Raw genomic sequence first — 15550 nt, 5'->3', positions numbered from 1 at the left:
AGGGGCATATCTTTTTATGTTGTATTGAAAATGCCTTTGATTTATGTAGAAAATGACAGTGACAGACACGAAATCTGTGAGGGGAGATGGCTTCAGACCCAGAGATGTTTAGTTTAGCACCTGTAGGGGTTTTTGTTTTTAAATGTTAAACCTAGTCACAAATCAACAGAAATACTCATTTTAAAAAAATCATGTGCTTTTTGTTGTTCAGTTGTTTTTAGTAGGTTGACTGTTCATGACCCCATTTGGGGTTTCCTTGGCAAAGACACTGGAGTGATTTGCCATTTCCTTCTCCAGCTCTTTTGACAGATGAGGAAACTGAGGCAAACCGGGTTAAGTGACTTGCCCAGGGTCAAACAGCTAGTGTCTGAGGATAGATTTGATGGTGAGATGATGACCTCAGATCTTCCTGACTCCAGGCCCAGCACCCTATTCACTGGGCTTTCTAGCTGCCCTAAAAATCATGTTATAAAACATCAAATTATTTACAATTTTTTAAATGTTAACTTTCACAAAAGAAAGAAAGATGCCATTTTCTTATATCCATTCGTTTCAGATCTTTCTCCTGTATATTTGTCAGGTTATATTGTGGTTGTATATTGCCAACAGAGCTGTAATTAGCATGTATATTCTAGTCTTCTTTTCTTTACTGTGCATTATTACTTGATAAGGTTTTCCACATTTCTATGTAACCTTCATATTTGTTCTTCTTATGGGGTATTCCCATTAGATTCATAAACTGTTTCCTAGTCATTAGGCATATGGGCTATTTTTAATTGCTTTCTATTATGAATAAAGTTGGTAGAATAATGAAGGAAGCTAGCTAGCATTTATTAAATGCCTGCTGTGTGCTGGGCACTGTGCTTGGGGCAGGGTTTGAGACTCATTGGTTCAAAAAGTAGGAACATTTTTTATAGCTCTTAATAGTGTAGCAGTAGGGCTTTTAACATCAGACCCTAGTTTTCATCATATTTATTAAAGAGACCAGAAGGAATATTAAAATTTCAGGCTTACTACATTGGGCAGCAGAAGGGTGTTGGCCTCCAAGGCCATTAGAGGATAACCCACTCCAGCACATTTTATGCAAAGAGACTGATCCAAGAATGGAAGCTGTGTCCTTGCAATCTCCAAGTTGTAGATTTGTTATCTCTTATTTCCTGTGATGTTATCTGCACACAGTGACCACTTCAAAGCTGCCTCTGTCTCTGCTTATGGGGTTGATTAAAATGCTTTTCAATTTATGGGGTTTTACTTTTGAGTAAAAACCACTTCTGTGGTTTTTGGCTCTTACTTTTCCCACTCGTGTGTGGGAGGGGAATCCTTATGCTGACTTACCTATGGCTTAGTAGGTAAATCCTAGGGAGTTGCCCGAGGCACATAGAGGGCTAGGTGACTAGCCCAAGATCCCCATCTTATGTGTGTCAGAGATAGCATTTGAAAGCCTGAATTTGCCGATTCCAAGCCTAACAGGCTAATTAATAGTATCACTGCCTCAGAAGCCACATACGTCCACATACAATACTCCCAATGAAATCCCTCACCCCGTAGGTGATATGTAGAAACTTTCTAATGTAGTATTACAAAACATAACTAATCCCAGACCAGTTCTGTGGGGTTTAGTTGAGCCTACTCCCTTTGGCCTGTATCAGAGATAACCACCGTCTGAGAGGGAAACAACCAGCCCATTGCCTGATTTAATCTAAACTGAGCTGCTGAGATCTGAGTAAGCTTTTCATTTCTCTAAGTTAGCACAGGTACTAAGGAATCAGGGATCTGAGAGATCAGAAACTTAGAGTCAGAGTAAGGCAAGGACCCCCCAGGCTCCTTGTCTTTTGTACTTCTTAGGGAAACTAGATTTGGAGCCAGAAGGGAGCCTTTGGCCACCTAGTCCAATCCCCTCATGCTGGCCTGGAGCAAAGCATTGGTGCTTGGTCTCTGCTAGTATAATGAGCATTAAATCATAACCCAGTTTTGAAAGGGGCCACCATGCTGGCGGCAGCCTGTCCTCTGGGCTGTTTCAGTGATGGGTGGCTTAGCTGGAAGAGCCACAGTTCTCTTCCGTTGTGGAGGAGGGAGAGGGGAGAACACAGCAGAATTTTTCTGGCTTTCCACTTGTCTCTTTATAAAGCATTCTATCATGTCCCCTTTGAATAGTCCTGTGGAACTTGCTTGCTGGTGGCATTTGTCTCTTTTTGCCCTTTCAAACTGGAATGACTGTAAAACCCTAACCGTGAAAAAGATTCATCTCCCTTCTCCAAACAAAGGACTCAGGGCTGACCTCTGGCGGTTCCAGATCCCAGCCAAATGAGTGACCTTCAGTCTCTCTGTGCTGTGGTCATTTGAGGAGAGTGTCACAAGCAGCTCAAAATCTGGGTCAGTTCAGGGGCAACACAGTATGAGAAGCCAGAGCAAACAAGGAGACATAGTCTGAGAAGCCAAGGCAGGTTGGTATATATACCAAGCATTTCCTCTGCCCCTGAGATTAGGGGAATACTCCCAGGTATTAGAGAAACCTCTAGGCAAATGAGCCATAGCAAGACTGCCTCCAATGTGGAATAGATTTTCAGAATTTCCTACTTGAGAAACTACAAATCACTCCACGTCCTTGTCAAGTAGATATCTTTGGTAAAAAATCGAAGTCAGCTGTCCATCCTATTGGCCGCCAGCAGCAACCAGCCAACTTATGTGGGTGGAATCTACTTTGTTTTGAAAAATAAGAGTGGTTGTTACCAGGTTAAGTTTTAATGGAGCGGGAGATAAGAGAGACACTGGGGAGTGACAATGATGTAAAAAAAAATCAGCAAAATTTTGGGAGGGGGGAAATAAAAGCAATTTGCTTCCTGGGGTTTATTTTTGTTTTGTTTTTGCTTTTTAAAAAAAAAAAGGAACCAATGTTCTGTTGGCAAATAGTTCCAGGCAGACATTGTGCCAAGTCCAAGAAACAGTTCTTTGTAAAAATACATTGGCTGGCCTAATCCCTCAAGAGTGACTTATGTTCGTGGCTCAGTTAGAGTAGATTCCTCCTAACCTCCCAGTGACCGGAGCCCCTGGAAAAAAGGAAGCCACAAAGACCTGGGGACGCAAGCCCTGGCCGATTTGTAAGAGAAGCCACTGGAGGGCATTAGTGCCTTTTCCTCTTTCCCTCCTACTGACTGGTTCTATGGCCACAAGAAAGGGAACCTTGTTTGGGCTTTTTGTTCTTCCCCCATCCCACCCCTAACCCCCTTCTTGTAGCCCACAGGCTTCTCTGCCCCTGAGATCTTGGTAATTCCATCTGGGAGAAAGCAGTATGTGTTTTACAGGTGAGGAAACTGAGGCTTTGAGGGTAATGACTTATTCACTCACACTGTGTATATAGGTTACTGAGTCAGGGACTCCAACCCAGGTTATCTCCTAGCACTGCGTTAGCCTCTGTGATGAGTAGGCTTTTAATCCTCCCAAGTCAAGATCTGTAGAGCACACCGCTACAGAGAGCGTGTTTGTGATTCCCTGCATGCTGAAATAGTGACCGTGTTGTCCAGAGACAATTTCTGTGGGTCTTGGTCCTCATTCTGTTTTCTGGTCCCTGACTTCCTCAGGAAATAGGTTGTCTGAGTCTGAAGAGTTGATTCTGTCAGGCTAAAGAGGCATTATCCTGGCCTGCCCTTTCAGGCCACTGGCCTCTGTGGCTGAGCCCAGAAAAACTGCAATTAACATCAGAAAAGCAGGCCCCCTTCAGTAGTAGGAGGTCTTCCCTTGGGAAATGTTCTCTGTCTCTCTCTGTCTCTCTGTCTCTGTCTCTCTCTCTTTCTCTCCCCCCCCCTTCTCTGTCTCTCCTCTGTCTTTCTCTTTCTTGTCTCTCTCTCCCTCTCCCTCCCTCTCTTCTTCCCTCTCCCCTTCCTCTTCTTCTCTCTCCCCCTTCCCTCCTCCCTCATTCACTTTCTTCCCCCTTTCTCCCTGTCTCCCCCTTTTTCCCCCTTAAAGTATCATTACTGCCTCTGTGTGACCTTAGGAAAATCATATCACATGTCTAGGTCTCAATTTCCTCATCTGTAAAATGAGAGGATTGAACAGTATGGCCTCTGAGGTCTTTTCCAGTGTTAAATCTATGGATCCTATTGGAAGGGACCTTCAGATCCTCTAATGTAATCCATTCGTTTCACAAATGAGGAAAATGAGGCTTTGGGGGCAATGTGAGATAACTTGCCCAAGTTCCCATAGCTAATTATTGGCCGAGGTAGGACTAGTATCTAGGTATCTTGATTACTGAGCCCCCTACTAAGCTAGCTGACCTCTCTCCAAGCGTTTATTAAGCCCTCAGTATGTGCCAGGCACTGTGTTAAGCTCCCATTTGGGAGAAAAGAACTAATTAAGTACCTACTATGTGCCAAATATTACCTTGTTTGATTCTCACAACAGCCTTAGTGGGTAGGTGCTACTATTATCCCCATTTTACAACTGAAGAAACTAAGGCAGAAAGAGGTTAAGTGACTTGCTCAGGGCCATACCACCAGCAAGTGTCTGAGGCCGAATTTGAATTCAGCGTCTTCCTGAATCCAGGCCCATTGCTCAATCCACTGCACCACTCAGCTTCCTCCAGTTGGGGGCCAACCATGCAAGCAACTATATACAAATGAGAGAGAGAGATCCGACATCTAGCTAGCAATAGATAGATAGATAGATAGAAGGATATCTCAGAGGGAGGGTGCTATTAGCTGGGGGGACCTGGGAAGGCCTCTTGCAGAGGGCATCTGAGCAGAGTCTTCAAAGAAGCCAGGGAAACCAGGTGTTAGAGGTGGAGGGAGAGGTGAGTTGGGAGACAGGCTGTGAGGAACGGCAGGAAGGCCAGTGTCTCAAATACAGAGAGGGAGTAGAGTGAGAAAGGTGTGTTTTGAGCCATTGTGATTCTAGAAGGACAATAGTATTCTCCAAAAAGGGAGCATTAAGTTGCTGAAACTACCCCCAAAGGAATAGTGGGTCTAAGCCCCCAATACAGTTTAATTTTTCATTCTCAGGACCCAGGTGCAAAGGTCACTGTGGATAGCTCATGTCTTCAGTGCTTAGAGCGACCAGGGGTTAGGGTACAGTGTGGGGTCTTCTTACCCTCTGTGAAGTCAGGAAAGTTGGCTGACTCCTGCCTTTGCAAGTCTCCAAGGGCCCCCTTGTCTACCACCTCCCCCTTCCCCCACAAAGGTAGCAAAACCAGCACTTCCTCTTTTGAAGCAGAATTCCAAACACAAAGTCCTGATCCAGGGAAAGAAATGTCTTTGTTACTGTCATTACCCCCAACATAGTTGACTGGCCTCTGGAATTCTGCTTGATGGATCACTCACTATGTGTTTGTAAAATACTGAGGTCAGCACCTGCAATAACTCTGTCCTGGACCAGGGAGCTAGGTTGGGAAAGGATATATGGATCTGGAAATCTCCCTTCCCCTCCACCCCCCACCCCCTTAAAGTACACATTTGAGGAAGAGAAAGGAGTGTGGCTGTGGGGAAGTTATGGTTTTCTTTGGTGTTTTAGAATGCACATGACCCTCCCAAGACCCCTTTGTAGATGACTCCCCTAAAGAATTTTTCTTGCATCTGGTGTCTGGGCAGATTGGAGATAAGGCAGAGACAGCTGAGTCAGATTTGTACAGCCTGGACAATGGGCTTCTCACCCTGATTCATGATTGTGACTGGGGGAAAGAGAAGGGGAGGGGGGAGCGGGGAGCGGGGAGCTGGGAGCGGTATGCCTGTAAATGTGCAGAAGCCAAGCAGCTAATTATAGCACTCACCCAGACTGCATCCCTTAAAGGGAAGTGCATTGTTTGATGTTTAAAGTCGGCCGCCTGAGAACAGAATTGGGGGGAGGAACAGAGTAAGACAAGGAAGAGCTTATTTATAACTCTTGGGGGAGACTTGTGGCCGAATTTTTCTGTTCCTCCAGACTGCCTCCCAGAGTCATACCCTGACTCTTGAATCTTAATTTTATTCCAAGATCGTATGAACTCTGGGTTGGCAAAGGGTGAGCTTCTAGACAACAGCTGGGAACAGAGAGGGACAGCAGGACCCCAGCTGCTATCTCTATAGCCAACAGGCATGGGTCTGGCTCCCACCTGGGTTAGGGTAGATTAGCAGCCTCCAGCTCAGATGTTATGTCCCTGTGTTCCCCAAGGTGCAGGGGCCCTTCTTCCTTCCCACCTCCAGGCCCTTGTAACATAGTTAGATGTGGAGACATTCCCTGGCATCTGGTCCAGATATTTCCCTCACTAAGAGCAAAAACTTAGGTATCAGTCTTCCTTCTTTTCGATTTGAGGGAGGAGTGTATTTCATATTTATTGTGGATGAAGGCTAAGGAAGACACGCTAAGGACCTTTTGAAATGGAAAATATTCTCAACTGTGATTGAGTTAGATGTAGTTAGACTGCTCTTTTTTTGGTCTGGGAGTTGGTCCTGGTAAATGGTATTGAATCCCAGCCGGGCTAAAACACACACGGCCCAGTTATCTTTCCATCCTGCTTCTGTGGTTTGGTACATAGAGTGCTTAACGTGAGTCCAAGGGCCTCAGGGTTCAAATACTGCTTCTGAGACTGACCTGGCAGTTTGCTCATCTGTAAAACATAGACAATTCTATTAGTACTACCATCATCACAAGGTGTTTCTGAAGAAGGTACTGTGCCAGCCTTAAAAGCACTGGAAGAGTTCAAGGTCTCATGATTATCCGGTTTAAGAGAAAACATGAAGGCTGGGTACATGGGCAATTGCTGAATAGCTTGAACTTTTTATTAGAGGCCAGCAGCTGCTTTTGGTGAAGTGTAATTTGTGCTTCTACTTGGGAATATAAACTAGTTTGTATTGTAGTTCTCTCTCATATCCGGAAGAAGGAAATGAAGGATTGGCCAATGATTAACAAGGAGCATAAGGCACAAGGAAGTCTTCCTTAAAATTTTCACCTATAGGGTCAGCTTAAAATTTGTTAGTAGGAGCCTGAAGATGAGAGTTAGAGAGGAAGAAAGATACCGTCTATTCATTCACTGTTAGCAATGGGAACTTTTGACCCCAGAGTGATTGCTTAGGGGTAAGAAGGAAGGGGACAACTAGATGGCTGGATAGAGCACTGGGCCTGGAGTTAGGAAGACTCGAGTTCAGATTTAGCCTCAGACACTTACTAGCTGTGTGACCCTGTGCAAATCACTTAACTTTTGTTTGCCTTAATCCACAGGAGAAGGAAAACCCCATGGACAGTATGGTTCACTGGGTCATGAAAAGGCAAGCAGAAGAGAGAGAAAGAGCTGTTAGAATTTCCACCCCCTGTTCATTGTCTAATCTTTGTGGATACCATAAGGGCATTTGGGACTCCCAGAATGTGTTCTGTTTAATGTGTAGACATGGCTATATTGTACAGGCTTCCCAGATCTCTGATTTTGTACCTGTGGGTATAGCTCCTGCATCTTAGTAGGCTTTCAGGATTTCCTGTGGACAAATGAAATAATCACTGATTCACTGATACTTGGTCCACAAATAGAGTCTGTCACTGGGCCTTTGTGCCTATTAGGACTTGCCAGCTTGATGGAAGAAGTCTGTGTCATAGCCTTTGAGAACCTAGAGTTATCCCTTACAACAATGAGACCTTGAATTCAAAGTGATGGATATTCAAGGTGCCTTCTAGGTGTTTATGTGCTGGGGTTTTGGGGATTTTTTTTTTTTGGATCAGGGGAAGATCCACAGTTTGGGTTGGCCTGTGGACCGGTGATTTCATCAGGTCATTCCAAAGTTCAGCGTTTTTAATCAATCACTGCTGCAAATCCCCAGCTAGTCTTCTGATTACTGGTCTTAGAGCAGAGAAATTCTTAACCTCAAGACCTTGGATAGATTTCAGAGAGTGGGAAATGGGGGAGAAAAAATGCCTTCTTGTTTTTACTAACTTCCAATTAAAATTTAGTGTTTTCTTCAATTATGAACTTAGGCAACAGCTGTTCTGAGAAGGGTTCCATAGGTTTTTACCGAGCTGCCAAAGAGGCGCCGTTAAGAGAGAGCTGTCTAGAGGGCTGGAAGGTAGATGGCTTGTTCTCGACCTCATTGCCCGTGGCTTCAGCAAAAGAGGTTTATTGTGCATCCCACCCCTTTCATGGACTTTCTAGCCTAACTGTCCCACTTTGGATTCCCTGACCACCCCCCCCACTTTCTTCTGTCTCTTGCCTTGGGGCCTTTGTATGGGCTGTTCCTTCTGCCAGTAATGCACTCCTTCTTCACCAAAAAGGTGGTGGGACCACCCTTCAAGGCTCAGCTCTGAAGGTGCCATCTCCCAAGGGAGCCCTTTCTTTCATTCCTCTTAGTGATTGGAGATCTCTCCCTGCATATACTTATCTATTTATATCCTACTCCGTGAGAATGTGTAACTCCTTTATAGGTCAGGGACAATTTGCCCAGCACAGTGCATGGAGTCAGGAAGACCTGAGTTCAAATTTAGCCTCAGATACTTACTACAGGGTGTTCCTGAAGTCTGGACACATAGGCAAAAATGCACATTTTCAAGAAATGAAATGAATGAAATTTTGAACATTTAATTGGACTATTAACAAATAACATCTTCAATATGATTTCCATCATTTGTGATGCAAAGGTTGATGCGCTTTGCAGGATTCATGTGAACTCGATGCAATAACTCAGTAACTCCACACTGCCTTCAATTTTAGCACATTCACTCTTTATGTGTTCAATCAAGTGTGTTGCAGCTGTGATTTTCATTGAGTACACCTTCTCCTCTAGCATACCCCAGAAAAAGAAGTTAAGGGGGCTAAGGTCTGTTAATATTTCAGTTAAATAAAATGTTGTTGAAAATATGCATTTTTGCCTGTGTAGCCAGACTTATGACCCTGGGTAAGTCACTTAACTTCTATTTGCCTCGGTTTTCCCATCTGTAAAATGGGGATAACAATGGCACCTATCTCCCCGGGCTGTTATGAGGATCAAATGAAATAATGATAGTAAAGCACTTAGCATGGTGCCTGGCACATGGTAAAGTCTATATGAATGTTAGCTATTAAGATGACGATGATGATGGTGATTGTAAAGCACGTGGCACATAGTGTTTGTTGTTGCTGTTAAGTCATTTTCAGTCGTGTCCAGCTCTTTGTTGACCCCACTTGGGATTTTCTTTTTGGGGGGTGGATAGGCAAGTAGGGTTAAGTGACTTGCCCAGAGTCACACAACTAGCAAATGGCTGAGGCTGGATTTGAACTCAGGTTCTCCGACTCCAGGGCCAGTGCTCTATTCACCTAGCTGCCCCTATTTGGTCCCCATCCATCATGTGTCTTCCCCCACTCCCCAGAAATTGTAGTGATTTGCTATTTCCTTCTCCAGCACATTTGACAAATGAGGAAACTGAGGCAAACAGGGTTAAGTGACTTTCCTAGGGTCACACAGCTATGTAAACGTCTGAGGCTGGATTTGAACACAGGAAGATGAGATGGAGCCTGCACTTTATCAACTGCGCTACTTAGTTACCATCACTATTAACCATCATTACTTTCCTAATATTGGATTCAGTCAGATTAGATTGGACCCCGTCGCCCAGCACTACTATTTACAACACCAGGCTGTGTTTCCTAACTGCTGATGATGCAAAGACAAAAACAAAGCAGTCTCTGTTCTCAAAGGAGCGTCTGCTTTATTGGGGGAAGACAGCATGTTCAGAGATAAGTAAATGCAGGGTAATTGGAGGAGTGAGACAGCATTAACTACCCTTGGCAGGCTCGGGGCAGCTGGCTTGATGTTGATGGCACCTGAGCTAAGCTCAGCTCTGAGGGAAGATAAGCCTCCTGAGAGGCTGCTGGCACGGTCCAGTTTTATGGGCACCTAGGGCGGAAAAGAGGAAGGAAGCCAGCGGTGCAGTGACTCACCATGATTGCTAGGATGCAGGATGAACTATGCTCCCCGCCTCCAAATGATTCACGTTGCAAATGAGACACATTTTTAAATATGGATGGTGTGGGAATTTTTGACTATGCATATTGGTTACAAAGGTTTTTTCTTGCTTTTAAATTAGGTGAGAGGGAGAGTCAAATAGATCCAGGTTAATTAAAAAACAAAATAACGTAAAAGTTTTGTGGGTTTTTTTTAAATCAATGAGCAATATTTTACCTTGTCCTAAGTTCTAAGGATACATAGAAGGGGGGGGCAAACCTACCCTTAAAGAGCATTCAGTGGGGGAGACAGTGTGTAAATAACCAGGTAGATAGAAGATAATCTCTGTCAGGTATGGCCAGTAAGCACAGATGGAAGACAGTATCATTCAAGATGGAACGAGTAGATCCATCTGTAAGGAAACTGGAAAGGTAGAAAGGGGCTTGGTTATGAAGAGCTTCACATGCCCCATAGGAGGTTCTGTTTGATCCTGGAGATAATGGGGAGCCCCTGGAGCCCATTGAACCATCAAGTGTCATGGTTAGACCTGCCCTTTGGAAAATTCACTTTGTCAGCAGAATGGAGAGTGAATTGGAGTAGGGAGAACACCCACTGGGGGCTCCTTCAGGAAACCAGGTGGGATGTGATAAAAACCTGGACTAGAGTGGTGCCCATGTGAAGGAAGGAAGGACAAGATTTGGCAACCTGTTGAATATTTGGAATAAAAGTGAAGAAAGGACACTGAAGTTGTGAGCCCAAGTCAGTGGGCGATGAGGAAGTGATGGATGATTCAGGGTGAACATATAGATTCGAGTTGAGTTTGCAAGGGGAATAATTGAGTGAAGATCCACACAATCTCAAGGACAGCTAGATGGAGCAGTGGATAGATTGCCAGGCATGGAGTCAGGAAGACCTGAGTTCAAATGCAGCCTCAGACACTTACTAGCTGTGTGATCCTGGGCAAGTCACTTAACCCTGTTTGCTTTAGTTTCCTCATTTGTAAAATGAGCTGGAGAAGGAAAGGGACATCTCCTCATTATCTTTGCCAAGAAAACCCCAGATGGGGTCAGGGAGAATCAAACACAACTGCACAACAGCAACCACACATTTCTCCCTGTAAGATGACATGGAGAAGATAAGTAAGGCCTAAAACATGACTTATCCAAGCCCAAGTGATAAAGCTCAAACAGCCCTGCTAATGCCCAGTGACTACACCATGTAATGGACAGCAGAAGAATCTTTAGCACCCCAAAATATACAACATGGTTCAGTATACTAATAAGCAAAACACAATCTATAACCCAAGTTACCTAGGGGACAGAGTAGTAGGTAGAGAGATAGCTGGGCTTGGAGTCAGGAAGACCTGAGTTCGAGTTTTACCTCAGAAGACACTAGCTGTGTAGCCCTGGCAAGTCACTCAATCTCCATGTGCTTAAACTTCCTTATCCATAAAATGGATTTTTTTTGGAGGGGGTAATATTCTTTTTTTCAGATTTTGAGTTCCAAATTCTCTCCCCCCTTTTCTCTCCCCACTTCCAGCCTTTCTCCCACCCATTAAGACAAGCAATATGGTACCTGTTAATATGTGTGAAGTCATACTCTGCAGAATTTTTGGAACAGAATAAATTCTTATACTCAGGGGCTGAGAACAGTAGAAAGAGAACTGGACTTGGAGGTCAGAGAGCCCTGGGTTCACATTGTGCACCTGCACCCTTACTATTTGATGCCCCAGGACAAGTCACCTCATTCTTCTTATCAGTAAGCCCAAGATGATAATATTTATACTAGAAGCAACATGGCCTAGTAGAGAGCTGGACTTGGAATCAGGAAGAATTCAAGTCCCCCTCTGCCAGGTGCTGGCTATGTCACCTTGGGCAAGTCATTGCTCTGCGTGACCCCCAAAGACTATTAAGTTGCTCAAGAAGGTACAGACCAGCATTGGTTGAGAAGGTTCCTCATCCGAACTTTTCTATACTTATGAAGTTACAAGCAGGATGGGTCTGGTTTGGAAAATACCTATAAATATGTGTATATATGTGTGTGTGTGTGTGTGTATGTGTGTGTGTGTGTATACACACAGTAGGTATATGTATGTATGTATATATATATGTATACACACACAGTAACATTTAATTCCCCACATTTTTGGCTACTTGGGTCGGATATGTGGTCAGAATTTCCATTTGCTATGGTTTCTGGAAATGTATTGGGGCGGGAGGTGAGGGTGGGGGGAGAATAGTGACTTTTGGAAGCTCGAAGCAGTAATTTTCCTAGCTAGCATTCGCACATTAAACATCCCAGGTAGGTCTTCCTCATGTTTTCCCCCTGGCCTTCATGCTTTATGGCACCAACCCATTTTAAAGCCATGCCTAAATCCTTGTGTACTTCATGGCTTCTCTGGGCATAATGAGTCTTCATTTGGTCTTTTTGGGAGGGTTTCAGACACTTTCTTGTCTGTCCATGTCACCCCACCTCCTCCCTTGCTCTCCCAGGCAAATTTGAAGAGAAGGAGGACCGAGTGCCAAAACTAGAACAGATGAACAGCTTGGGCCTCTTGTGCAGCCACCAACTGGTACTGAGTAAGAAGGAACTTCTACAGACAGAGCTGCTCCTCCTGGAGGCCTTTGGATGGAACCTCTGCATGCCGACTCCAGCCCACTATGTGGATTACTACCTCTTGTTCTCTCTTAGCGAGAAGGACCTCTGCAACAATTGGCCGATCTTCTCTTTCTCAAAAACCAAAGGTTTCTTAGAGAAATATGCCCACTACTTTCTGGAAGTCTCATTACAAGGTAAGGAGGTGATAGTCTACCTAGGGCCTGGGAGAATGCCAGAGGGTTGGCACAAGGCTTCTATCCCAGGGTAGAGGTGGATTAAGGCCCCATGGAATGATAGCCAGGCATCAGCTTAGGGCAAAATGAGGAGTCATAGAATAAAGAGTCAACATGTAAGGAGAGAGTCCCAGATTTCTGTACTACCATGGCTCAAGGGGTTGACTGGATGTCCTCTAAAATCTCCTCCAGCTCTGACTCTGTGATCCCAGCTGACTTTGGGCAAAAACCACTTCACTTCTGGGTCTTCGTGTCCTCATCTGTAAAATGAGGGAAGTTGAATAGATCTAAATCCTTAGCTTCTGATTCTGCTGTGAAGGAGAAACCAAAAGCGAGGGAATGACGGAATTAGTAAAATCACTTCGGGAGACAGCAGTATCTTGGTAAAAATTTGATAGCTTTTATTCATCAGTTCTCTCTCTGGAGGTGGATAGCAGTTTTCATCACGAGTCCTCTGGAATTGTTGTGATTGTGGTCTTGATCAGAGGAGCTAAATCTTTCACGGTTGATCATCATTACAACATTGTTGTTACTGTGCACATGGTTCTTCTGGTTCTGCTCACTTCATTTTGCATCAGTTCATATAGGTCTTCCCATATCACCTTCATTTTCAAGTACAGCACTTCCCGTGACCCAGTCTTTATAACAAAAAAAAATGAAAAAGTAAGGGAGAAAAATCAGTTCAGTACAGCTAACCAACACATCTGTCAAGTGTGACAGTGTGTGCAGTGTTCTCCACCTATATGCCTTCTACTTCTGCAGAGGAGGGGAGAAAAGTACATTTTCTCACATTCTCTAAGGCCAGGCTTGGTCATTATAATCACATAGCATTCAGTTTTTTGTTTTTTCCATTTGTTTTGTTGGGGTCATTGACTATATTCTTTTCCTGGTTTTACTAACTTGATTCTTCATCAATTCCCATAAGACTCCCCGTGTTTCTCTGAATTCATCATATTTGTCATTTCTTACATTACAGTAAGAGTACGTTCTATTTATTGACCACAGTTTGTTTAACTGTCCCCAGGAGAAGGTCTTCTACTTTGTTCCCAGTTCTTTGCTAATACAAAAGGTTCTGCTGTGAATATTTTGGTATATAGGCCCTTTCGTTATTTCTTTCATTATTTCTTGAACCTCCTTGAGGTTCATGCTTATCAGTGGGGTCTCTGGGTTAATCAGTAGGGATATTTTCATAATTTTTTTGAGCATCAGTCCAAAGAGGTAGCAGCACCCCAAACATCTAATAAGCAGAGTAGTCCTGGCATTTAAAAAAAAATTCACTCAGGGGTGCTGCCCATTAAATCACAGAAGGCAATTTCTCAGATATCAGTGTTTAGAAAACAAATATTAGATATTAGAAACACACATTAGAGTTCTATTACTCCACAAATGTAAGACAACAAAACAGTTCAGTTACTAGCCAGAAGGCCAAGCCAAGCCTTACCTTCCCTAAAAGCAGCCCTTCCTCCACCTGCCTGATGGAGCTTGAAATTGTTCAAAAGGTACAAAGTTCTTTTGTTTCTCCGGAATGGTGCTTGTTTCTAATCAAATGCCTGGGCAAAGGGGGTTTAGAGACCGTTAAAGCCCTAGGGCAGGGGTGGAGAACCTGCAGCCTCCAGGCCATGTCTGGCCCTATAGATCCTCGGATGCAGCCCTTTGACTGAATCCAAACTTGGATTCGGGCTGCCCCACCCTTGCCCTGGGCCCTTGTCCCAAGCTGAAAGAAGAAAAAGGTGTGGAAAGAAAGCAGTTCTGAGGCTTTCAGTGCTTCATGGTTGATTTAGGTGAGAAGGATGAGACAGTTTGCTGGTTTGCTCCAGCCTCCTGGGGAGCTGTCACAAGAAGGGTGGAGCTCCACCTGGAGCTTGGGGGCAGGTAAGGTACCGTTGCTCACCTGCTTGTGAAGAGGGAAGAGGGGAATTGACTGGTCCTAAGGCAGGCACTTGAAGCAGAGGGAGATTAGAACTCTTGTGGAGGCATTTTTCATCATTCTCTAAATCTTAATCTTCTCTTTCAGATCATATTTTTCACAGCTTCCCACCATCTATGGTAGCTGCAGCTTGCATTGGGGCCTCTAGGATTTGCCTGCAGCTCTCTCCCACCTGGACCAGAGACCTGGAGAGAATATCACACTATTCTATGGAGCAGATCAGCGCGTGTGTTAAAGTCATGCTATTGTAAGTCTCACCCCATATCCCATGATGTCTGGATGCATGTGTTAAGATTCCATGGCAAGGCCTAGGGGGTCTGTGGCTTGGTGTGTCTAGTACAGCACACACGATAGCTCCTTAGCATTAGAATGATACCATCCTGTTGTGTAGGAATCTTTGAGTTTTGAGGCAAGGACAATTCAGAATGAGGGGGGGAGGAGGGAGGGAGAGAGCAAAATATGCACAATAACAAAAAATGAATCTCTGCAAAATACTTAGTATGGAAATGTCAATTAGTGCAGCATCTTAGGCAAGCTAAATGTACAGATTGGTTAATGTTTAAGTCTTTGATGCTATTTCAAGGGCCCTTGGGATGCTCGCTGGCCAAGGGGGTGAGTGATTGATGGCCAAAAGATCAGAAAAATCACTGGGGCGACTTAAGCCTTGAGACAGCAAAACTTTCAAAAAGAAGTCCCCCAGTCAATTAGCTTTGAAGGTAGACATGAACCACGTAGTGGTGGGCCTGAGAAAGCACTAGAATGAGTCTGTGTTCGTGACACCCACCACACCCACAGCCCCCATGACTCTACTGTCACTGGGCGGTGCTTCCTGGACGCTTGACCGGTTAGACGAGGCTGGTGACACCGTGGGGAGGAGAGCCGCTCTTCTCAGGCTTATGCAGAGGCCAGCTCTCTTCTTGAGA

At 44.5% G+C, this 15550-nt stretch overlaps 1 protein-coding gene across 1 annotated transcript in view; it reads left to right on the top strand.

Annotated features, from left to right (window-relative positions):
• The window catches only part of CCNJL (cyclin J like), a 51189-nt gene that overhangs the window by 32974 nt on the left and 2665 nt on the right, over positions 1-15550 (top strand). Inside the window, exons 4-5 of the mRNA XM_036753020.1 lie at positions 12362-12661; positions 14715-14874. Of these exons, the coding sequence (XP_036608915.1) occupies positions 12362-12661; positions 14715-14874 (460 nt within the window). The remainder of the gene's footprint in view (positions 1-12361; positions 12662-14714; positions 14875-15550) is intronic.

Source organism: Trichosurus vulpecula, chromosome 3 (assembly GCF_011100635.1).
Source record: "Trichosurus vulpecula isolate mTriVul1 chromosome 3, mTriVul1.pri, whole genome shotgun sequence".
Taxonomy (NCBI): Eukaryota; Metazoa; Chordata; class Mammalia; order Diprotodontia; family Phalangeridae; genus Trichosurus; species Trichosurus vulpecula.
This window is presented reverse-complemented; position numbering and strand designations above follow the sequence as displayed.